Below are 25,226 nucleotides of genomic sequence, written 5' to 3'. Positions count from 1 at the left end.
AAAACTCACTTGACGTTTGTTGTATTGCTTGCCTGAAGAACCAATGGGGCGAAGCTGCCCTCTGTGAGGTTACGAGTGAAAGTATCTCTGTTAGAATACACCTTGAATTGTATTTTTCATGGTACTGTGGAGCCTCGGCTGACCTGCGATAGACAGCCACTTACTTGCCTGGTACGTTGAGCAGCACCTCTAATGTTGCTCTTCAAAAACCATGCCCCCTCTCCAAAAATGAGTGGCGCTTACACAAAGGAGCTCTGCCTATCTCTAAATTACAACAAAACCAATGTCATCTGTTTCTCTGCAAACATCGGGCACCATAGTAAAAAGTGGTATGCAGCAGGGAATAGCACAGAGCAGAGTGGATCTTACAAATATTTGGGAGTGGTGGTAGATTCCAGATTTATACTTTAAAGACCATCTAATCAAAAGACGAGCACAGGCGAACAAATTACGCTTCGCACTAAACACCCTAAGACCGAAACTAATGTGCCCATCAAACTCCCATCTACTAAAAGTTATTGCTGCCAAGTTTCTCCCAACCTTTACTTATGGCTCCGAATTATTTAAGAGCCAAGATGCAAATTTTTTGAATATCCAACAATCCGGCCTCTTCAAACAAATTTTTCAGATACCTCAATTTACATCTCAAGCGCAAGTTCGCCTGGAATTCGGGCTATTCAATCAACTCCTGGAAAGGCAAGCAGCATTACTAAAATTGTGCTGGAAACTGAGAGCAGCTCAAGAAGAATCCTTGCAGGGGCTTTGTTGGACGTAACTGAAGAACCAGCAAAAAGGGAAGAAAGACTGGCCAACCTCCCTTGACCACGCTTTACTCGCGCTTAACTTACATGAAGCGTGGGACACAAACTGTAACTTCCCTGCATTTAAAAAAATAGCAAACAATGCCGCAAAACTAAAAGCCTGGCTATTGGACAAAGCTGCCCTGGCAAAGAAAAAACACGTCTGGATGGTTTTCTCTTCATGAGATCCGGTCACCACAGCCGTATCTGGTCCGACTCAGAACTCCAACCGTACTGCATTCTCTACTCTTGATTCGACTCAGAGTTTTTTGCTCAAAAGATCAGGTTCCAACATGGAAACGAACATAGCCGTCCACTCAGTGTAGACTCTATGAATAGGCGGAAGAGGCCCTCTTACACCTTCTGTGTAGCTGCCCAGCTGTGAACAACTGGAGACTGCATTTCCTACTTCCTGCTTTCCGTTCTCTTCGGGTCAGATCATGCCAACCAGCCGTAATGGCGTTATTAAACTGCCAGTCGCTACAGATTTCATGCAGAGCAGCTAAATTCCTGCAACAAGTCAGCAAATTACTACAAATATCAAATAAATAGCGTCTAATATTCAGTTTAATATCCATTATACGACTGCTATATTACATTGGCTTATTTTGCACACAATCTTCAATTATGTGGCTGCTGCAAAGGTCACAGTAAAGATTGACATCTGTTATCAACTCGTACATGGTACACTTTTCTCATGTTTTGTCGCACTTTGTTCCAAGCTGTTTAAGATCGCGCTATCTTCTAAGTGCTCGCTACATTGATTTGCACATTCACATTTTTACACACGAGTTACGCGGACTCAAATGTGCTGGCTTGGCATTACATACACTATGTTCCAGGTTTAATGTAAGAAGTCCAAATTACCTTTTTACCTTTCAACAAATTTAAAATGTTAATAGGAATGTTGTCACATTTGATGATTTTATGCTGCAATTGTAATTGTTATAACTAACTACACAATACATTCTTATTATTAGTGGCACTTACATACCCTCAGACTCGCCACACCCACCCCTGCCTCCACAAATTTTAACTTGTTTATAACTGTTCTTGGATCCCTCCACCCATGATGGTTCATACAACCTACTTTCTCACTTTTTCTCCAGAAATAAAAAGTGCAGAGATTCTGATCCCAAGTGATGGAAAACAGCTCCCAAACCCTCCCCCCAACCAATCAGCGCTTGGATAGCCATGTGCGCCCCTCCGTTTCCCACCTACCACCAAAGGAATATGCAGATACCGTGATTGTCCCCATGTGCCTATTTTGTGATACCGAGATGGGCTTTTACTTTAACATGTTGCAGATTATTTTCTGACAAGATAATCTATTCACTATAAATGTTAATGGCCAGACCTGTGAGCTTGTTTCTCTTTGGTTAAGTTCAATCACATCTTGAAATGTTCTTTTTCTACAGTGATAACTTACCTTAACTTGTCTGTTTTCTTCTTATAGGACCTGAAATATCTTTGCATTCCTGCCTCTGATTCACCTTCTCAGAACCTGTAAGTTTATCTGCTTTCAAAATGATTATTTTCTTTAATGCAGGAATCAAAATCTTAAGTCATTTTAGTGGACCGATATATTGTTTTGCCATATTCATTCCTGAATTTATACATTCAGCACAAGCCAGTGATATCTGTGCTGAACCTGATATTACCCCTTGTATATTGTTTGTTCCTTCAGAATATTGTTCTTAAATCTAGTAGCTGGCCTTATTGGTTATGTATAAGGAGATCTTGCACACAATTAGAATTGTGTTTGTAAATTATATACCTATACAACACATGTAGTTATTTCTACATCTGTAATTAACAGTTTGATGTATTTCTTGTGAATTACATAATGGTCCCATCCTCGAATTAGAGGAACATGGACTTTTTTTGGCATGTTCTCCAACCTGCTACAATTATATGTCTCTGTGAATCAGCATAACTGCTTCCACTATGAGACAGTGCAAAGAGTCTTTTATTGTTTGTTCATGATTCCCCTCACCTCTCTCTAACACATCTATCCACCAGTCTGCCATTTTCCAGTTTTTGCCCTCCTGTTGCCCATCAAAATAAAAACAAACTTTTCCTTTCCATTCTGCACCCACAAAGTGCTGCTCCACTATTAGCTGTTGATGGCTTTGTAATTTGTCATGTTAAGTTCATTACAAAACTAAATGATACTTAGTCTTCTGCTTTTCCCACCACTTTACTCTATGTATGAGTTTGTATTCGAAGAGCGTGAACCTAGCTCGAGAGCCATAGAGCTCTAAACAAAAGGGCATGGTGCCTTGGAAAGATGCAATCGCTGGGGGAGGTAGATTATTGGGTTATTCGTAGTACTAAGTGAAGAGGTATGTCTTCAACTTTTTTCTGAATTGTACGAGAGTAGATACTGATTTAGTGTTTAGGAGACTGTTTCAGATACTGGGTGCATGAAATCAGAAGGCTTGCTTTCTGGTATTTTTTTCCCCATGCCGTGTTTTGTTTACAGGCTTGTGATCTGGCATTCTCCCCCAAATGTGGCTAGTTTGTTTGCCAGGTTAGATGGTGTCTTGTTGAAGGCTTTAGAAGAGATGCAGTTGTTCTTGAAGATGTTCAGAGCTGGAAGGGGGAACCAGTGTAAGTCTTTGAGCCAAGCCGCTGTGTGTAGAATACCTTTCAAGAGTGCTAGTGTGGCATCGGGAAGACTACTGAGCAGGATATTGCCTCTGTCTAGATGGGAGAGGAGTAGGGCTTGTACAGTTGTCCTGAAGTTGTTTTACAGGCGAAACCACTTTACTTTATACAAGAGTCACAGTTAAAACCAAACTGTCCTGGTCTTCATGGTGGTGTGTTGCTTGAATCAGAGGTCTATGTTGAGAGGGAGTGTCCTACCTTCTGATTGGTCTGTCAGCTTGTGGGTGAAGTCTGGCATGTTTAAGTTGGAGAGTCATGCTTGAATCTGGAATTGTTTGGCGGTGTTGGCAAACAAGAGTAATTCAGTCTTTGTGGGGTTTAGCTTCAAGAGGTTAGTTGGCATCCAAGACCGGATGAGTTTGAGGTAGGGTTTGAGTATCGGTGTATTATTGGTTGAGTATATTTTTAGATAGTCGGCTGTCATCTGTGTATTGATGGATCTTTATGCTGCTGTCGGCAAGGTTGGGTGCAAGAGGTTCCATGTAGAGGTTAAAGATTATGGGGGAAAGAGGATGGAGCCGTGGGGTAACCTGAGGAAGTCTCGGAGCATTGGTGTTCTAGGATATGAACCATACCAAGATAGTGCCTGAAAATCCCATGGATGTTTGTGTTTTGATCAGAGCTGGCTGGTCAACTGTGTTGAAGGCTGCAGAGGTCAAGCGGGACTAGGAGGCAGAGGCTGTTCCAGGTTTTGAGGAGGGAGTCGTTGAATTCTTAGAGACTGCTTGCTGTAGTGTGGTCTGAAGCAGAATTGTTCGTCCTGCGGAAGATTAATCATGCTCATGTGCTTCTCCAGCTTGGTGTACACTGCTCTTTTGATGATTTTCCTTACAAATACTAGGATTGTAATGGGGAGTAAAGTTGGTGAGGTTGGGTCCAGAGATGGTTTCAGAAGCAGGGGAAGAATGTGTCATGTTTTAAAGGAGAGTGTTGACAATGTGGAGAAGGGGTGCAAGAGTCCTCTCCTTGCAGCGATTACATGATGGAGTTAGGAAGGACATTGTCTTCATAGGAGGTTGCCTTGAGAGTTGGATTTAGGAAAAATCCATGTGCAAGACTAGATTGAACCTGTGTTCTTTGCTTTCAGTTGAAGATGTCCTGCAGGCATGGAGTAGACTTCCATAAGTTATTGGCGTTTGTGTTCACATCCTTGTATAGCCTTTGCTTTTCATACCTCGCTCAGTCATCTCTGGAAAAGAGACAGTGATGCAGAGGAACAAATCTGCCAATAGGTTTATCCAAGGGAGAACTAAATTGATCCCTATCTATGAGTGATAAATCCCTAAAATTTTTTCATTTATATGCAACACCAATACTTACTCCAGGAGTGGTTGTAAAAATATTTGTTTTTATCAAATTTGTCACAAACAAAGATAGCATATATATATCAAACATACAAATAAATATATACATATGTCCAAAAAGCAATCTTTTCTGCCCGTTATTTTTTGCGTGCGGATGTGCCAACGACGTGATTCCATCCATCACTAGAAAAAGCAAAAGAATGAGGTAGTCCTGTACACATTTGAGGGGATTTTCAACCCTCACTCTATTATCTGGCACATGTACACAATGTTGTCACATTAATCAGCATCTGGCGGGCTCCACTGTATCATGGGGTCAACGCGTTTTGGTCATATTCATTTTGGCCTCATCAGGACAGTAACGGCAAGGAAATAGAAATACCTGAATTGTCTGCAAGATTTAATCTTTCCAATCCGCACTTTAATCAAGGGAGGGAAACAGTCTTCCTCCTGTTTACCATATTGTCACTATGTACTTAATCCACAGAACAAGAATGGTGTGTTGCCTTACTGGCAGTAATGTATCAGTAGGTCCATTGTTCCGACCTTATTAGTGCGCCTCCTGCGTCCTCAATCCTGAGGTGATCGGGAAACATACATTTGTTCCCATTACTTACATGCCACTCGTAAAGCGATAATATAAATACAACAATATCTCAGCCGGATTCATTAAGACTATGGCAGTCGGATTGATATTAGGCTTGGCGTCAAACTTGGGCATCCAAGGGAATCGGCTGAAGGCGGCAACCGTGCGAGGACGTGCAAATTACCGCCGGTGTCTTGACAATTTGCACACGATTGTGGCATTCCGGTGCTTCATCAGCATTGGATTAATTCCAGATTCGGAAATATTCTCCCGCGCTACTAGAACCGTTCAGGGTTGAATCCCTGCAACTGACTCAAGTCCTCGCACGGTTGCCGCCTTCAGCCGATTCCCTTGGATGCTCAAGTTTGACGCCAAGCCTAATATCAATCCGACTGCCATAACGGTTTCCCTTGCTTCCCTGCGCTAGCATTAAACTTCACGCGCTACAGCACTCTTCAACTAGGCCACCCAGGTCCTGAAGATGATCGTAATTTAACAGGATCGAAACGCCGTCGACCCTTGCCCACCAGCTTACATATGCTTCAGGCGCTTTTTGAATTTTGGTTCCGAAAACATTGTAAATGTCAATTTATGTATCGAAAATAATTTTTGTGTGAACCTTTTTATCTTGTATATATTTTGTATTGTCTCCTGCGCCGCAAGCTGTGGTGTTCTTTCACGTTGTAACTTGCGCCGTCACTTCCTTATCACGAGCACTATGTACACTTTTCTTTAGGGTTGCTTTGGCATTTATGCCTAACAGTGCTGTTATAACTGTTGTGTATACAATTTTTGGTCTTCTGAAAATATATGATGCCCAAGGGCACATTTAACAAATATCTTGAAGCCTCTCGCTCTTTGTTTTTTTGTTGTAATACCTTGTATATACGAATCTAATCAGTCTTAATGAATCCGGCTGAGATATTGTTGTATGTATATTATATTCACCCAGATCTCAGCTTGGTTTATGGGTTATACTCCTGTGGTTTTTCTATACTCGTAAAGCGAGGCACGGAGGACGCCGCAGGAATCACTTTACGAGTGCCGAGGCACGTAGGACGCCACAGGAATCACTTTACTGTAAGCCGTGAGAACATATTTATGTTTCCCACCAACCAGGGCTCTCTTCTCTGTTTTCCTTTTTTATTTTGTTTGGGTGCGCATCTTCAAATCCCCCCAAACCACCTGTAGGTGCAGCCACCACTGCATGGGTCCTGTTGATAGGGAGTATGAAATATGCCTGTTGAATGAATGAACCATCTGTACAGTGCGCAGCTGGCTGGAAGGTGTTCTGGGGCTAAGTAGCACAGAAGTGGAAATTCATGGAAAGCTTTAGTTGGAGCGAAAAGATTTCAGTTGTTTTTTTTAAATCTTGTTCCGTCGATCAGAAGCAGATGCAGAGACCGTGTAGGTTCACCAGCCAATCGGGCATGTCAATTTCTGGGAACTTACAGCAGAAGCAGGTTAGATGATCTCAGAGGTCTAGAGGAAAGGCAAAGAGAAATTCTTCCCTCAGATACTTCGGACCTCTGTTGTGATAGGCTTGGAACGTCAGCAGTAAACATTTCAATAGAATACATTTACACACCGGGAACCACCCAAGTTCATCAGATGGGGGTGATGGATTCCATTCTGGGAATATAGAGAAGTAATCTGGCAGCTGCATTCTTCATGACATGTAATATATATACATAAGTTGTGGCAGAGGAGAATTTGAGCCAGAGTGTGTAATGTGCGGTATTATAGGGACATTATGTCTGTTAATTCAGTTTAGGATGCCCACTCTGGTGCACCACAAACTGTCGGAGGACATTAATGTGCTTTGCTAATGATCTATTTCAGTAAAGGACAGCAACATGTACCTTGACTTGAAGGTGTAGGAGGCAGTGGTGAATTGGTAGAGTTTGTAGACTGGTATAGATGAGTAGTAGCTTTGGAATTCCAGTTCCAGAATTGGCAGTCCATTTCTTACTTTTGTTCCCTAGGTAACGAACGGTGTGCTCTTCTGTTCCCTGCGTGATAGATCATGAAGAGGGATGTCTGAAGGTACCTCACCACTTGCAGTCCAACTTGGCAGGAGATGAGAACCTACAAGCGTACAGACCTTCGCTTACAAGCATTGTAGTCCCTGTGCACATTTGCTACTCTGACAATGGTGCAGTTTGAAATGCTTAAATACCCCCACCCTGTCTGCAGCTTTACTTTGAGCTCTTCCGCCCCAGTCTGAGCTTGGGAGTAACAGCAAAGGAACTGTGAATAGGGCTTATAGCGACGTATTGCAATCTATCATGCCTCTCAACGTTTTAAAAAACTCCCTAAAAATAACAAACACTGCTGTATTCTTATTGTCATTGGTACACCTTGTCTGAAAACCTCAGAGCATCGATTGGTTACATGGTAAGGCACCAAGGGCCTCATGTAGGTAAATAAATTTTACCGTTTCTTAAATACCGAGCCGTACCGAATCGGTAAATTAGAATCGGTAAGTTATATGTAGGTAAAAATTCGGTAACAGTTACCGATTCGGTAACATTCGGTAATCACGATTCGGAATCCACCGAATCGGTAAATACCGAGGTGGTATTTACCGATTCGGAAAATACCGAGGTGGTATTTACCGAATCGGAAAATACCGAGGTGGTATTTACCGAATCGGAAAATACCGAATCGGTATGTACGGATTCGGCAAATAAAATCACATGACTTGACGAAACAGCTAATCCCGTGCAACCACAGCCCACCCAACCAGGAAGTGGCCACACCCAGGCAGGTGTACATAATTAGCCGACCCTGGAGAGTCTTGGAGTGCAGAGGAGAGGCAGGGAGCCGGTGCCTGTGCGAGCGGGAAAACGAACATCATGTCCAGCCAGAGAACACAGAGAGACGGAGGGGAAAGGAGGAGGAAGCTGAAATTTAGCCCCAAGGAACTCCAGGTGCTGGTGGAGGAGGTGGTGAAGCAGCACCAGAAGCTGTTCGGAAGGCAATCCCTGCAAGTGCCTGAGGCGGAAAAGCGCAACATATGGCTGGCCATCCAGGCCCAGGTGAATGCAGTGGGAGTGACCCACAGGGACATAGAGGTCCTAAAGAAGCGCTGGTATGACCTGAGGATTGTAACCAAGAGGAAGATGGGCGACATCCAGAAGGAGGCCAGCCAGACTGGAGGTGGAACCAACAGGGCACCTGCCCTCACCGAACTGGAGGAGCTGGTGGGGGCCACAATCGAGCAAGAGAGCGTCGTGGGTCTTGGGGACGCCGACAGCTCTGCCAGAGCCGCCACACAACAAGGTAAGACGAAAGCACAGCAATGTAGCACCCCCTATCCCTATCCCACATCCCCCATTGTGAAACGAGAATCACACTGCAGTCCACACGTGTCAGTGCAGACAGGCAATGCATTCCGGGAGATGTAGTCAGGGAAACACTAACCATGACGTAAATGTAACAGGGCAACAAGGCATGTCACGCACTCGAGGCACAAGGAGACAGAGGACATTTTGGAATGTGAAATGATTTATTGTGACGCTTTCAATGCAGCCCTTCGGGGACACTGAGCCATTGTTGTATTTCTGTCCACAGATGTGACATCATGCAAGACAGGGCATGCTGCAGGAGAGACGGCACACCGGCCACAAATATCACCTCTAGCCAGCACAAGTACAGACCAGGGAGCAGGCCCACTGGCACCCGCACCACCAACACAGGCAGCCTCGCCGCAGCCAGAGCCAGCATCACCTCGCCCAGAGCCAGCATCACCTCACCAAGAGCCAGCATCGCCACTCATGTTTGAGTCACCGGCCACATCTCCGCTTGCAGGTGTGAGAATGATGAGGCGTCCAGCAGCCAGGCTACGAGCCTTAGACACCTCGTCAGACGACAGCATGGGCCCTGACGAACTCACCATGTCCCAGGAAGGGAGCCATGCCACTGTGCCCCACACCTCACAGGCAGCACAGACGGGAGCAAGAGGGCGCCGCAGGTCGCGTGTCCAGAGTCCACCAGCACCCATTGACGGCCATGGTGTCTTCTTGGGTCTCGAGGGCCAAATGTTGAAGCAACAGCGCCTGCAAACAAAGGCAGTCATGTCAGTCCAGAGGCACATGCGGGTGATGAAAACCACATTAGTCACCATGGACAATAACATCAGCGGCATGGCTGCGGGCATTCGGGACATGTCCCAGTCAATCCAGCAGTTGTGCAGCAAATTAGATGCTGACATCGAAGCACGGCGCCGGGAACGCCAGAGAAGGGACACTACCAACAGGGCACTCAACCGTCTGGCAACGGCGACTTCTCTACTGTGCCGGCGCTCTGTGACGATGCAGGAGGGCCTAACACAGTGCTGCAGCGACCTGTCTCGGGGGATGGTGCAGGTGACAAGTGCACTAGGGGTGCTATTGACTAGTCAGGCGTCGACAACTGCTGCAGGGGATGCTGCGGAGAGCATCGACACCAGCAGCAGGAGCAGCATCACACCCCCCGTCCCAGAAGCACGCAGGAGCAGCAGGCGGCTTGGGGTTGGCTCTAGTGAGGATGCACAGGCCGTGCCATCCACCACTGCAGCGCGTATGCGCAAACATTGATGTGGCCCTGCTTAGCCACTTCCCATTGGGTGACGTAACCCTGGACTTACTTCTTGTATAGATGGGATATTGCCAGATTGGCTTGTTCATGTGTTCATGGCGTGGTGCCACATTAAACTACGTCATGACTTCTCACAACTGGCTGTGTCCCCTTACTTACTCAGAAATAGTTGCATGTGATCTCTGCCCGTCTCTCTCTCCCATCTATTGCAGTTGGCACTCTAGCTGCGTTGCCCTGTGGCTGTCCTGACTCATCCTCGTTGTCCTCAAAATATGTTAGTTCCACATCTGTCCCTTTTTTCGTGGCAAGGTTGTGCAGCATTGCACAAGTGGCAATAATCTTGCAGCAGGTGATGGGTTTGTACTGGCGTGCGCCTCCGCTCTTGTGGAGGCAGCGGAACCTGCTCTTCAGTAGTCCAAACGTGCGCTCCACCACATTGCGTGTTGTTTTGTGTGCCACGTTGTATCGTCTCTCACTCTGGGTTGCTGGGTGTAGGTAGGGAGTGAGGATGAATGACCGGCATGCATATGCACTGTCGCCTAGATGAGTAACAGGGTGACATCAGTCACATGCCTCTATACACTATGATTTGCAGGTTGCAAGGGGCGTCACTGTTACTTACCTAGCAGGTATCCCTCTCCGAATTCTCCTGCACTCAGTCGTGTGTAGATCCCACTATTCTGGAAGATGTAAGAGTCGTGGGTGCTTCCAGGAAACTTTGCAACGATATCTGTGATGATGTTCCCTGCATCACAGATCACCTGCACATTGATGGAGTGGGTGGACTTCCTGTTCCTGTAGATGTGCTCTGTGTCAGCTGGTGGACAGATTGGGATGTGTGTACCATCAATACAGCCGATGACATGGGGGAACTGTGCCATGTGATAAAAGTCTGTTTTTGTTTTATGCAGTGCAGCCTGTGTGTTGGGGAAGCTGATGTAGTGGTGCATTCTCTGCATCATGGCATCCAGGAACTTCCTGAAGAAACGGGACAGGCAACTCTGGGATACCCCACCCACCGCAGCTATCACCACCTGATAACTGCCGGATGCCAGCAGATGTAGGCTGCAGAGCACCTGCACATGTGGGGGTATGGCGTGCGCCCTTCTTATTGGCTGGTCTAGGAGTGGGTGAAGGTCCCTGATTAAGTCCATGATGGTTTCGGGGTGTAGCCTGTACCTCTCATGTATCTCTGCATCAGTCAGCTGGAATAGTGTGATGCGCTGTCTGTAGATGCGTTCCTCTCGTCGCCAAACCCTCAGTCCTGCTGCCTGTAGACGTAGGCGCCTTGCAAAGACATACATAGCGGCCATGTTGTCCACGCTGTTGCATTTTGGGATTGCTAATATGCACTGTTGATGGTTACCACCTGCTTTCAATCCGTGTTAATTACCGACTCTTATTTACCGATTTTCTTGGATTTCTTAATTACCGAGTGCTCCTACATGTCATTTTAATTTTTACCACTTCATATTTACCACTTCATATTTACCGATTCGTTAAGTATGTATTCGGTAAATCTGATTCGGTATTTTAGAATTCGGTATATATGATTCGGTATTTACCGCCTCATATTTACCGAAAGGTGGTTTTTGGACTCCTACATCTCACTTGTCTGAATACCGGTCGGTAACGGCATATTTACCGAAAATCGACCGTTACCGACCGGTATTTGGCTACCTACATGAGGCCCCTATTGTTTAGCTCCTTATTACCATATCAGCAATGGTAAGGTTTCTTGCTTTTATTTCTTGATCTAAAGGCTTTGTGGGGTGTTCTAGTAGATTTCAGCAATAATGCCTGGCCTTCTAAATTTGTTGTAATCACAATTAGTAAATATTCCAACTTTTTCTGACAAAGTAGCCCCTTGTGTGCGAGGTTTGTTTCACTATTTTGCCTACTAATAGTCAGTGTGTCTCATTGTCAGAAATACGGCTACAGTTATATGCCGCTGCTCTAGCATCCTCTTTAGGTTTCTCCTCAGCGTCTTAAGGCAAAGCACTGTGGCATTCATTCTGTTACACAAGCCTTATCACCAAAGAAAATGCAACACTTTGTTGCTGTACAGATGTAGAGAGCATTCCACCTGTATTGCAAAAGTGAATGCGAAGCTTTCTCGGAAACAAAAAAGTAATTGCTCACCTAGAGGGGAAGCTGTGTGCTCTGCCATAGGTTCTCTCACTGGCAGGATCTACGGTGCATCCCCTCACCTTTATTGAGCATGCCTACATCTGCCAAATGGTTCTTTTGCATCATCCCCAGTTGCCATCCACACATTGGGGCACCGTCCTTCCTTCCTCTGAGGCACTCTCACTTGACCCCTCCTCCCGGCCATCTGTGTCTCTCTCTCTTGCTCCCTCCAACAAGACATTCCTCTTCAGGCGGTGCTAAACAGAGTGGGAGAGAGTGTGCCGTTTGTGTCTGTGTGTATGTAAAAATCCCTGGTGAAAACCGACTGACCTCTCACAATACCCGACTGAAAGCATCTGTAGTCAACTATTTATCAGAAAATACATTTATTTGGGGTCCCCCCCCCGGAAGTTGCGCTCCTATTCATTGGTTATCCTGTGTAGTGCCAGGCAGTCTAGGAGGCCTGAGTCTGTCTGACATGGAAGAGCGTGGATCTGACCCTACCACTGAGGAACATCTTACTGGGACCAGCACCATCATGGCGGAGTTACGTGCCGGATTCTGCTCCATTGCACCCCTTTCGACACCTTGATATCCCGACTGGATCGCCTGGGGGAATGAATCGAAAGACATGGCATCCGTTTAGATGGAGCAGAAGAGTATATATCAGGCCTGGAGGACGGCACCTCTTCCCTCGCAAAGCGCCTGGACAAGATGGAACGGCTCCCCAAAACGGTGGCCTTTAACAATGAAGATCTTGAAGTGAAATCACACAGGAATAATATTTGCATCACAGGCATAGCAAATTCCACAAATATGGGGTGATCAGACCAATTTGTTGAGCATCTACTTATTGAACTGTTCGAATTGCAAAGCTTTAGAGTTACCTTTGTGGTGGAACGAGCTCACTGATCACTGAGGCCCAGGCCACAACCTGGTGTGCCTTTTCGTCCCACAATTGCATGGCTAGTGAACATCAGGGACAGAGACACAGCGCTCAAGCTGGCCTGTGAGCAGGGACCGTTGCACCATCACTTTCTACCCTGACTTCACATTGATGGTACAGGAGGCGCGACGCAAATTCCAAGATGTGAAAGCTCTGGTCTGCAAAAAGGGTCTTAAGTATGTCATGCAGTATCCTGTCATGTGAAAAAACATTTAGGAAACATAATGGAAAAGTGGACTCGCAAATATAAGAATAAGCAAAACCCAAAAATTATTTCATATAAAAAATCTATTATTATTTTTTCTTTCATTCTTTTGTTGTTTGTTAATATTTATTTTTTAAAATATATAAAAAACTAGGACTACAATTATAAAGAATACCAAATTGTACTTCCACATATATACCCATCACATGATTTTATGACCCAATGCTAATCTGTGTATTCCAAGCATACTTATGTATTCATACTTGTCTGTTTAATATCATTGGTTTAATCAGGATTGTAGTTCTCCAATGTATATACTATTATTGTTATAAGGCACTCAATCTATCCACTATTTAGTTGAACAGTTGAATCAAAACAATTTGATCAAAGAGTTTGATATAACTCCATTTGATTCTTTCTTTACATATACAGACAGTATAATTAATTCAAAACATTATCACAATTTTTAGCATCTTAAGGTACCTAGAATGAGTAAGGGTATTCATATATGCCATGGCTAAGATTGAGATCCTACGCGCGTTTCAGCTTGACGCCTTCATCAGGTAGCCTTGTACGATATGAAACCTTATAGAGTTCAATAATTGTGTGGGTCAGAGGACACTCATAGGTCGTGGCGATAGGGTCAAGGCTTGACAGTTTATTATTCACAGTTTATTTATCCATACAATGGGGAAGGTAGATGTCTCTGTTTTAGTGTTAAGCTCAAGGCTTGAAGACATATTCTTCAGAGTTTCCTATTCCCTAATAGCAGGATCTTTAATATTTAAAGTGCCCGTGATCGCTCGCGCTTTCTCCTTTCATATGTGCTGTTGCCTCCGTGATTTAAAATAACAGACGCTCGTATATTGGGCATCCAAGGAAGTATGTCCGAGGGCTCATCCGAGCTTCTCTCGGCGTCTGCTATGATTCTCCGTGGTTAAGTAGTATTTAGTGAGCCCGGGAACGCTCGCGCCTTCTCCCTGAGTGTGGGCAGTTGCTTCCGCAATTCAAGACCGAAGGCGCTCGTGTATCAGGCATCCGGGGCCGTGTATCCGGGGGCTCGACCGAGCTCCTCTCTGCATCTGTTTAGGTTCTCTTCATGGGTGGAGTATCCTGTCAGCCATCAAGTTGATGTTGATGGAAAGGCCTGTTTTTTTTACTTCCCGGCTGAAGTTCTATACTTCTGCAAGGCACGTAACCCTGGTGGTGCTCCGTAGCTACGTTCCACTCTGGACCATGCGCTGGCCGACCTGCAAGCCTCACAAAGCATGGACCTCTTTCCTCCTGGCTGAGCTTCTGCCTCTGTTCTCACCATAGCACTGCTCTTAGTTGGACATTTACAGACTTACTCTTGAACCCACTTTATTTACCTTGTCCTGACAGAATGATCCTGTATTTGCCTGTAATCCCCTATCAGTTGATTTCTCCATATGAGCTTCGTTGACCGTAGCGTTGCCCACCCTTGTAGTATCATGTTTATTGGGATTTATGTATACCTGTTGCTTTTAAAGGGATTCATTGAGCAGTTGGTTGCTCTGTGTGGGTTAGGGGTGCTCATTATTGTGGGGATTGTTGTTACTTTACTTTTTTCTTAACCACTGCCAGGAGGGGTTACATATAAAGCCACACCTACCATATTTCCCATCATGACTGACACATTTGCGGGGCAGGCCACACTAGCTGAGATTACCTGCATAACCTGAAATGTACAGGGCTTGGAAGGGTAAACCGGTGTTGGCATACCTCAAAAGACATGAAGCGACGATTGCTTTCCTACAGGAAACGCATCTCCCACCACACAGGTAACACACAGGTACTTCTCCAGCTACAGCACCTACTCAAAGGGAGAGTGCACACATATCCACAAGTTTTTCCCCTTCAGTCTTACCACTAGCTACGTGGACAGGGATGGTTGCTATGTGGTTTTGGCCGGTCGTCTGGCCAACCAAGACATCCTCCTCTTTAATGTCTGTGCCCCTAACATTGACGACTCTTTTCATGACCTCTCTTCAATCATGGGTAGGTTTGACACCAACACTATTTTGTTGAGGGCCAATCTCAATTTGGTGCAGGACCCTCCGCTTGATTCCACAGGAACCTATACTATTGGCAAACCGAAGGCCTTCCTTATACTTCCGGACATTGGGGACACTTACTCTCTAAAAGGCGCATGGTGACATAAGAAAAAGCAGTACAACAAACTTGTTACCGCTCTCATTATGCCAATATTGGATTATTGCAATGGTTCTTATTTGAAAATACATGAAGGATCCTTAAATAAACTACATATTCTGCAGAATGCGGCCGCTAGATTACTTACAGGTATTCCTAGGACTGACTCCATCTCTGCTCAAATTAAAGCTCTGCATTGGTTACCAGTGAGGAAACTTCTCAATTCGAAGCCTTGACTCTGGTTTTTAAAGCCCTTCATGGAACTGGGCCTGAATTCCTAAAACAGCAACTCTACTGGTACACCCCCAATAGAACCTTACGATCTTCTGACGCCAAATTGGCAACAGTACCCAGGGTGAAGAAGGCCAATTGGGGTGGCAGAGGCATCATAGTCAATGCAGCAAGAGCATGGAATGCTCTCCCTTTATCTCTAAGAAGTACGACCAATCTTCTTGTATTTAGAAAGACATTAAAAACATTGCTGTTCACTAATTGATCCTCCGTGTTTCCCCCTTGACTCGGTCCCTCCTTAGGCCTTCTCTAAGTGCCAGGACACCTTTTCGGTAACGGCCGCGCTCTATAAATGGCCATAACTTAACATAACATATACAGTCCACTATGCCCGCATATACATTTTATTCCGAGCCACATTGGTGGACACGGATTGATTGTCAGCTTCCATACTCCCATGGCTGGGGGACATACAGCACTTGCTGTGCACATTATTTGACCACTCCCCTGTGCTTATAACTTTTAGTATCCCATTTGGCGGGGGCTTGAGAGAGGATGGTGCTTTAATAGTGCCTCTCCGATGGATGCAGTGTTCTGTTCAGAACTCCGGGACTCCATAAAGGAGTACTTTGACTTAAACACAGGCTCTGTATCTCGCCAGCCCACTCTGTGGGATGCTTTTAAGGCATATATCTGGGGTATATGTATCTTGAAGCATGCCAGTGTCCTCCAAGACATTCATAACAGCAATGCATGTGTAGAGGCTTAACTGAAAGATATCAATAGGTCCGACATGCAGCAGCATGGAATTACCTAACTGCACTCTCTCTCAGCACTGATAGGCGAATTTTGCTCTCAAGCCGAAAGAGAAAATTACTTGGGTAAATATGCCCGAGCCCATCGATATGGAGAGGGTGAATGCCCAGGGCGCACATTGGTGCACCTCCTCCGTCCCAACCGCGGTTCTGACTACATATCAGAACTCCTGCTAGATGATGGCCGAAGGGTCACTAATAAAGCTGCTATTACTGATGCCCTACTCCATTATTATGAACAGCTATACTCCATTAAACTTTTAAACTTGGGGGGGAGACCATGCCAGAGTGGCCTACCTTAAGGAGGTTGCAATGCTGTGGATCACAGATGTGCAACTTCAATTTTTGAGCGAACCCTTCTCTGCGGAGGAAATAGCGCTAGCCATTGGTGCATTAGATGGCACTAAGGCTCCAGGCCTTGATGGTCTGACTGGTATCTTTTACAAAATGTATAAATCTATTCTCATTCCCCACCTTCTGTATATGTACGCTGAAGCTCTTGAAGATGGCATGCCGCCACCCACACTACAAGAGGCAGTGGTCACACTCCTATTAACACCCAGCAAAGACACTCACTTTTGTGCCTTCCACAGACCTCTCTATTAAATTTCAATAACAAAATATTGGCCAAGGTAATAGCCACCAGGTTGGCACTGTTCATTGTCCGATCATCTCCCCGGTCCAGTCAGGATTCGTCTCCCCCACAGATCCATGCCCCACAACCTCTGCAGGGTGTTTGCGGTACTTAATACAGGGTCACCAGAGGTCCCTTCAGCTGTCGCCTTGCTTGATGCTGAAAAGGCGTTTGACTCCCTGGAGTGGCCTTTCCTTCGGGCGACACTGCAGAAACTTGGGCTCCCTAAAGGCTTCATCGCATTCATTATGCTCCTATACTCCCAAACAGTGGCACTGCTATTATCGTCATGGATCCACTGGTGAGTCACTTACAGGATAAACACATGTACTGTGGACTTCATTCTAGATCGGGCCCTCAACTCATCTCCATGTATGCCAACGATATTTTACTATTCCTCCATCAGCCCACCCACAACCTTGCTCCTGTTATTAGGGAAATTATCCAGTTTGTGGGATTTTCAAGCCTCCATAAAAACTTGGCGAAGTCGGAACTGTTCCCTCTAACTGACACTACCTCGGAGGTACCATGTGAATATCTGCTGCAATGGTGCAATGAATCTACTAAATATCTTGGTATAATAATTCATAGATATAAGGAACAGATGATCCTTCTGAATTACGGTCCTGCCATAGATAGGCTCATGATCCAGATCGGCTTCCACTCTCCATGGCGGGACGGATAGCCATTATTAAAATGGTTGTCTCACCTGTTTCTCTACCTTTTTCTAAATATCCAGGTACCTCTACCCAACTCATTTTTCTTCACACTCCGGGGTCTACTGATTCTCCTCGACGAGCCGGTGACCCTGAATTATATGGGATACGATTGTGCTTCCTTATGACAGGGTTGGTTTCGGTGTCCCTGACTTCCAAATTTACTATGTTGGGGCACAGGGGCAGTTTGCTTCACATTGGTTCCACCCAGACACCAGGCTCCTCTACTCCATCTTGGAGAGAGATCAAGCAGAGGGCATTCCATTATCAGCCAGCCTACCAATTTGTATCAAACTTGATCTTACTGATATCCAAATGCGTTCCACCACGAGTTGGGCATGGAAGAAACCTAACCGTCTACTCGGGACCGTCGCTCTATATTCTCCTCTACTTCCGGTGGCTAACTACTTCTTGGATCCCGCCTACCCGAGAACGTGTGGAGCAAATTTAACTTGCATACGATGTGAGATGTCTTCACCAATGGTGATGTCCTCTCATACACTGTAGATGCCAGATTCTCCCCAAGACACACAGGTGGATCTTTTCCTCATGCGCCACCTCCATGCCTCCTGAATCCACTCCTCCTTCTCCTGCACCATCGGATTGTCCACCAACATGCCATCCACCACCACAAGAACCAACCTACTCAACGTACATACTTCACATCAACTTCCCTGCCTCTTCCTCAACACACGCTTGGCTTGCAAACACACCACCAAAATCCAGGACCTCATCAGCTCCCTCACCTCTTATGTCATCTTCTCTACTGACACCTGCTCAGCCTCCTTCCCGCTCCCGACATCGGCACAGCAACACCCGATGGATACAAGATAGCACACCAAGACCGCCCCAACAAACCCGAAGGAGAGATCGCCATCATCCACAAAGAAAACATCCACTGCACCACAGAAACAGAAGACACCATCCAGACAATGGAACACTTCATCTTCAAACTCCACACAGACGGAAAAACCACCACCAGAGGCACCCTCGCCTACAGACCACCCGTACCACGCCCTAGCTTCTGTACCGTCCTACCTGACTTCATTGCCCCTCTCGCCATGGACTCCAACGACTACATCTTCCTTCCTCGGAGATCTGAATTTCTATCTCGACGACCTCACCAACAACTCCAGCCTCCCCGACAGCATGGATAACATTAGACTCACCCAACTCCTCACCGACCCCACCCACATCGCAGGACACACTGGATCCCATCTTCACCTCCAGCAACAGGGTCAAGTACAGCCACGTCACCAAACTCACCTGGTCCACCACTCCATCATATACTTCAACATCTCCAGCCTACGCACCTTCACTGCTGAGCCACCCAGGGACCCTCCGCAGTTTGAGCAAAGTTTCAGAGAGCCAATGGGCCGACGACCTAAACACATCACACCCCAACACTGCATCAAACCTGGACCAAGCTGTCAAAAACTTCCACTCCTGGTTCACCAACTGTGCTGAATCATTGCTCCCATCAAGACCAGAATTTCTTGTGGTTTGTCCTTTTGTAATATTTCTTTTGTCACCTTCACTTACTTTTGGTTGTAGGTGTGTTTTCTTGGTTTCATCCCTCCAATTTATGGTCAGATTTTACACTTTTCTTCGAGTTTTTCTTCGTTCCTCATCGTCATTTTTGTGTTCTTCCTGTTTAACAGGTAAGTTTTTCCTATCTTCTTATGATCCCTTTCTGGGCTCTCTTTCAGGCAATTTTGACTTTTTTCTAGGTTTTTTCTTTCATGCCCGTTTGTCCTATGCGCGCTATCAGCATCTTGCACTTGGCAGTGGTGGCCGTAGCATCTTTTGAAAGACACACGAACAGTCAGGCGTGTTGTTCCCAGCCTTTTGTGTAAAGCCTGGAACGCACCTTGCTGAGTCAGGGAATAGTTTAATTAGCCTTTATTCTCTTCCTTGGGCGTGTACAGGACATGTGCAGCCTTCGCCAAGTTCGCTCTTGAAGCGGGTGTAGAGGGCTTTGACTTTCACTTTGGGAAGATCCTTCCTTATTTTACCTTCGACATGCTATCAGAGCGTCATTCAATTGAAACAGAAACAGGACTGGGGATGGCGGCCATGATTGATAAGTCTTGGCCCCTTTCGGTCAAGACGCTTGCAGCATACTACCTTGTGATAGCAACGCCAGTAGCGCAAACTAGCTGCTATCCCTAACAGCGATCGTTACGGTCTTCTGTGTTTTATCTGTGTGAATACTTTTGGTTCATTAAAAAAAAAAAATTGGAAAAGAGCTTTTATTAAGGACACCTTAAGGAAAGGCTTGTCTTCTAGGAGGAAGGTTTACCCTTTTGGACTTTCCTTTCAGTGTTTTGTTGGCACGATCTTTGCTATGTCTGACAATGAGGTTCAAGGAACCCCTGTCCCTTCCCTCAATGAAGATGTATTTGTCAGGTATGTCTTGAGGAATTTAAATCTTCCCTAAAAGAGGCAGTTGAGGCCATCCTCTGTAAAAGGAGAAGGGTTTCTCCTGTTGAGGAAGATGCTTTGGTCCTTTCAGAGGAAGAGATTGTTCTTGTTAGGAAGGGAGGCAAGGCCTCAAATAAGATTAAACACCTGACTGGTGAAGTTGTTTCTGGGGCCAGCCATAGCGCTGCGATGGGCAGAGACCAGTTTTTGGGTAGCCTGAGCTCTACAGATGACTGTGGTGTGCTCAGCAGCACAATTAGTAAGAGCAGCCATTTTGGCACAATTAGTTTGGGTGCCCCCCGCGGTACAAGATCAAGTGACCTTCATGGCACAAGAGACCGCTGTTCTGAAACGATGATGAAGAAAATCCATTTGAGATGGTGTTTGAGGAGGAGGCTGATGAGTACTTTTTCAATCCCCTAGAAACCTTAAATAATTATTTCCTCGATGAGGACCTGGATTTCTACGGCTATTAAAGAACCTTCGGGTGTGGAGATGTTTAATCCTACCCGTATTACACACCCAAGAAGGTCTGATTGGTGGCCTATGGATCACGTAAATAATTTTATTAAGTTCTGTATGCGCAAGCCCCTTGATAAAGAAACGTGAAATCTAATGAGGGCTGAGTGTCCCAGGCCTTTCATTGACAAAAGTCGGGAATTACGCTTATATGGACCTAAAGTTGTTGACCTTCCTCTTTAAGACTGGAAGAAATCCTAAGAAGGGCCTTGAGTGCTGCCTTAAACGGTGTCAAGATAGTTTTAGACAATCTGGGTCCTCTAGCAAGGATACTAGATTTGGCTGAGGAAGCCTCCTCTAAGGGCGTCCCTGTGGACCTCCTCTGTGGCTGGAGCCAACTGGCATTATGTCTGCTTAGCAATGCCAATGCAGGGCTGATTACAGAGCTTAGGAGAGCTATTCTTAGGAGAATTTAGGGGACCTTGCCAATAAGGAGACCCAGGGTACCTGAATGGTCTGCTCTTTGGAGAGAATTTTATGAAGACCTTGGGGAAGTATGTCTCGACGGTTACGGCCTTTAGTAAGGCTCAAAGTAGTATTAGACGCATGTTCAACAATAATAGAGTGTTTGGAACGGCTGACAGGAGGGGACTGGCTGTCAGTCGTGGTCAGTCAAGGTCCCAGTATTCCTATCGGGGCCAGCGGGGGTTAAAGAAGAGCTATCCGTATGTCGAGTAGTTTCTTCCCGCAAAGAGGATGCGACCCTTGTTCAAAAGGCGGTAGAGGCAGATTCCAGGGAGCTGGAGATCATGGTAAGAGTCTCCCCTCCAGTTGGTTCTTCCCACTCAAAGGTAGGGTGAAGGTTATGTTCTTTCGCTCAAAACTGGTCAACTATAACAAACAATTCTCAAGTTTTACAGAGTGTTAAAGGTTTCCAAATTTAATTTTGCCAGGAACCTTTTCAGAGGTACCAGCCAAGGGAGTTGGCCCTAGATCAGGATCAATCAGTACTGGTGGATTTAGAAGTGGTGCACATGTTGCTCAAGGGGGTAATTTGTAAGGTGCCCAATTCCAGAAAGGGTTTTAGAAGCACTATTTTTCTAGTAAGGAAAAAAGGATCAGGGCTGGCGCCTGGTGATAAACTTGACGGAACTGAACACGTTTTTTATTTACAGGCACTTCAAGAGGGAGGGAAACCGTCTTTTGCGGGACATTTTGCAAGAGAAAGACTGGCATGTGAAGTTAGATCTCAAAGACACCTACTTTACAACTCCTTTAGACCCAGATTCTCAGAGGTATTTGCTGTTCCGGTGAAGAGGAATTCTTTACCAGTTTTGTTGTCTTCCTTTTGGTCTTTCTTCAGCCCCTTGATGTTTCACCAAGATCCTTCGTCCAGAGGTTGACTTCTTGAGAAGGAGAGGTATACGTTTAGTTATTTACATAAAGGACATACTTCTGATGGTTCAGAATCAGGGAGAATTACTAAAGCACATGAATTGGACAACAGATCTCTTGGAATCTTTAGAGCTCATTATCAATGTGGAAAAGTCTCTTATGATACCTACTCAGAGTTTAGAGTTCCTGGGGTTTCAGGATGATACAATTATGTCTCAGTTGCATATTCCTCAGAAGAAGTTGACCAAGTACAATAAGGAGGTAGCTTATGTTTTTTCAAGAGATGTTGTGAGTTTGGGAGGTCTAATAAGAGTGGCCAGCCTTCTGTCCTCCTCCAAGTGTTTTCCCCAGGTCCTTTGCATAACAGGGCTCTTCAAAGGCTGAAATGCTTGGGTTTGAGAAAAGGTCTTTGGTATGCAGACACAGTTCCTCTGGCTCAGGAGGACCATCGTGGGTCGTTGAGCAACCTGGACAGCTTGAATTGCAAGGCAATTTTTGGGAATGTCCCGGAATATACGGTAGAGTCGGATGCAAGCAACTTTGGTTGGGGTTCACAACTAGGGGAGTTTGAAATGGGGAAAGTGGTCCAGAGAGGAACTTCACTTATATATAATTTGACTGGAGATGTTGGCCGGTCTGAATGCTTTTAGCTTCAGAGCTATTCTAAGGAACAGTGTTATTCTAAGAAACAGTGTTGTGTTGATCTGAATGGACAATTTTACAGCCACATCCTATATCAATTGCAAGTGCAAGGTCAAAGCAACTTGCAGATCAGGCCAGGAAGATTTGGTATTTTTCTTGGGACCAAAAGATTCTGTTGAAAGCAGAGTTTATTCCAGGTCATCAGAACAAGAGAGCAGATTGGAACTCCAGGTTCCTGATGGATTCTAGAGACTGGAAGCTGAATCCAGTGTCTTTCAACAAGATTCAGAATCTGTGGGGCCTTTTTCAGAAAGATCTGTTTGCCAGCAGACTGACTTTTCAGGTAGATCAGTATTACAGTTGGAGGCTCGACACCAGGGCCTTGGCAGTGGATGCTTTGCTTCAGATTTGGAACGGAGAGAATTACTATGCATTCTCTCCATTTGCGCTAATTCAGAGGGTGTTGTTGAAGGTGCGGAGGGAACGATCCAGAATCATCCTAGCAACTCCGTTTTGTAACACTCAGGTGTGGTTCTCTGGAGTAATGGAGTTAGCAGTGGAATTTGCACACTTGATACCAGGGATTGGAGGACTTATAGAAGGACATGAAGGGGAAGAGCATCCTCTTGTGCTGGAAGGAAACATGAACCTTCTCGTCTGGAGGATTGCATGAGATCCAGTAGATACCCCGGCCATTCAGGGGAGGCTCAGGACCTATTGGATGAGTCGTGGGCACCATGGACCAGGAAGAGATACACATGAGTGTGAAGAAGGAGGTGTAGTTAGTGCTTGGAATGGAATTTCGATCCCGTGGAGGCTTCTGTGGTAGAAGTGGAGTATTTCCGGACAGGTTTGTTCTTCAAGTCAGGCCTGTCCTATAGAACTGCGAACTGTTACAGGTTTGGTATTTCAGCAGGGCATTCTCTGGTGGAAGACTTTGCAATTGGTAGTGATCCCTTGATCCGCAGGGTAATGAAGGGAATAAGGCTTAGACATTCTCCTAGGGCCAGGTATGATTCATTATGGAATTTTAATCTTAGTTTTGACTTGTTTATCTCTTGGCATGATAATGCTCATCTTTCAAGGAGTCAGTTAACACTAAAGTTGGCGACTTTGCTCTGCATGATCTCTTTTAGTGTAAGACGTTAAAGCACTAGAGGTTTGGAATAGGTATTATTCTCCGGATGGGGTTCACTTCGAGTTATGGAAAAAAACTAAAACAATGTCTGAGAACATGTTTTACCCCTCTTTTACTGACTGTAAAACGTTGTGTGTTGTGAGTTGCATGAACGTTTATGAGCAGAGTATGCTTGAGTTTAGACCAGATGGGGAGGATCAATTATTAATTTCATTTGTTAAACCTTATAGGGCAGTTTCTACAGCTACTATTTTGAGATGGGTAACGGCAGTGATGTCTGAAGCAAGAATAGATTTGCCCAAATTTAGAGAATATTCTTCTCGAGGTTCAATGGCCAGTAAGGTGGTTTGTGCAGGAGGTACACTGCAGACATACTGAAAGTGGCAGACTGTTTAAGTGCTAATACTTTTACAAGCTTTTATCTTAAGCCTGTGGAGCATGTCAGCAGTGTGGCGCTGGGGACCTTTAAACATGCTTAATGGTAGCATCCAGTCTTGTAATGAAACAGTGATTCTCTAATTACCATGCAGAGAGAATCTTGGTTTCATTTAACAGTGGTTAACATTATCCCACCCTCCACTCCCTTTTCATACTGTTATGTTGTGAGAGTTTTTTTGGGGGGGGGGGTTATGCATTATTGTTAATTTTAGGGGTTATTAATTATTATGTTGTTTTTTTCTAAGAAAAGTAATTATTTTTTACCTTTGAGTGGTCTGTTGGCATCACTTGTTTTTTCCTATCTCCCAGATAATTCTTTGTTGTGAGAATTTTGCAAGCTAAGTCAAGTGTGTGTTTACGTTGAATGTTTCGGCACAGATCGAGTTTGATTTGTTTTTCTTCATTGAATCATCAAGTGGAAGAAGATACCTAGTTGCTATGGAGCTATATGCAGGATTGAAAGTTCATAATGGAATGTTTTTCTCTGATGTAATGTTTGTTCTTTAAATGGCTGCATGTTGAAGAAGGGCAGCAATAAAGTTATTGCATAATATTAGCCTCTGCTGTCTTAAATGAAATCAAGATTCTCTCTGCATGATAATTGGAGAATTGCCATTCTTCACCACTGAGTGGCCTGCCTCATCCATTGAGCAATCTAACCTTTCCTTCTGGTTTACTGCAGGGTCAACAGTGGTAACTGCTTCTTTCAGTGCCCTCCATCTATGAGCCAATAATCCAATATTCTCAAAGAATGTTAAAGTATAAATTAAGGCGAACAGCCCTTGTTCATAAATAAACTGTGAACCAAACGTTGGGTACTAACTACGCTCAGTAAATATTCTTTTTTTTGTTGTTGTTGTTTTTAGAACCTTGGAAATAAAAACTCAGTCTCTGCCATGCTTCCATTTTTTTATATATTAAATTTCCCCAATTAAAATAA

At 45.0% G+C, this 25,226-nt stretch overlaps 1 protein-coding gene across 1 annotated transcript in view; it reads left to right on the top strand.

Moving 5' to 3' along the window:
* DUSP22 (dual specificity phosphatase 22) overlaps window positions 1-25,226 on the top strand; it is a 377,647-nt gene that overhangs the window by 234,494 nt on the left and 117,927 nt on the right. The window contains exon 4 of the mRNA XM_085607156.1: window positions 2,257-2,306. Coding sequence (XP_085463282.1) covers window positions 2,257-2,306 — 50 coding nt within the window. The remainder of the gene's footprint in view (window positions 1-2,256; window positions 2,307-25,226) is intronic.

This window comes from Triturus cristatus, chromosome 5_2, assembly GCF_964204655.1.
Source record: "Triturus cristatus chromosome 5_2, aTriCri1.1, whole genome shotgun sequence".
Lineage (NCBI taxonomy): Eukaryota > Metazoa > Chordata > Amphibia > Caudata > Salamandridae > Triturus > Triturus cristatus.
The sequence above is the reverse complement of the archived record's forward strand: the minus strand, read 5'-3'. Positions and strand labels throughout refer to the sequence as shown.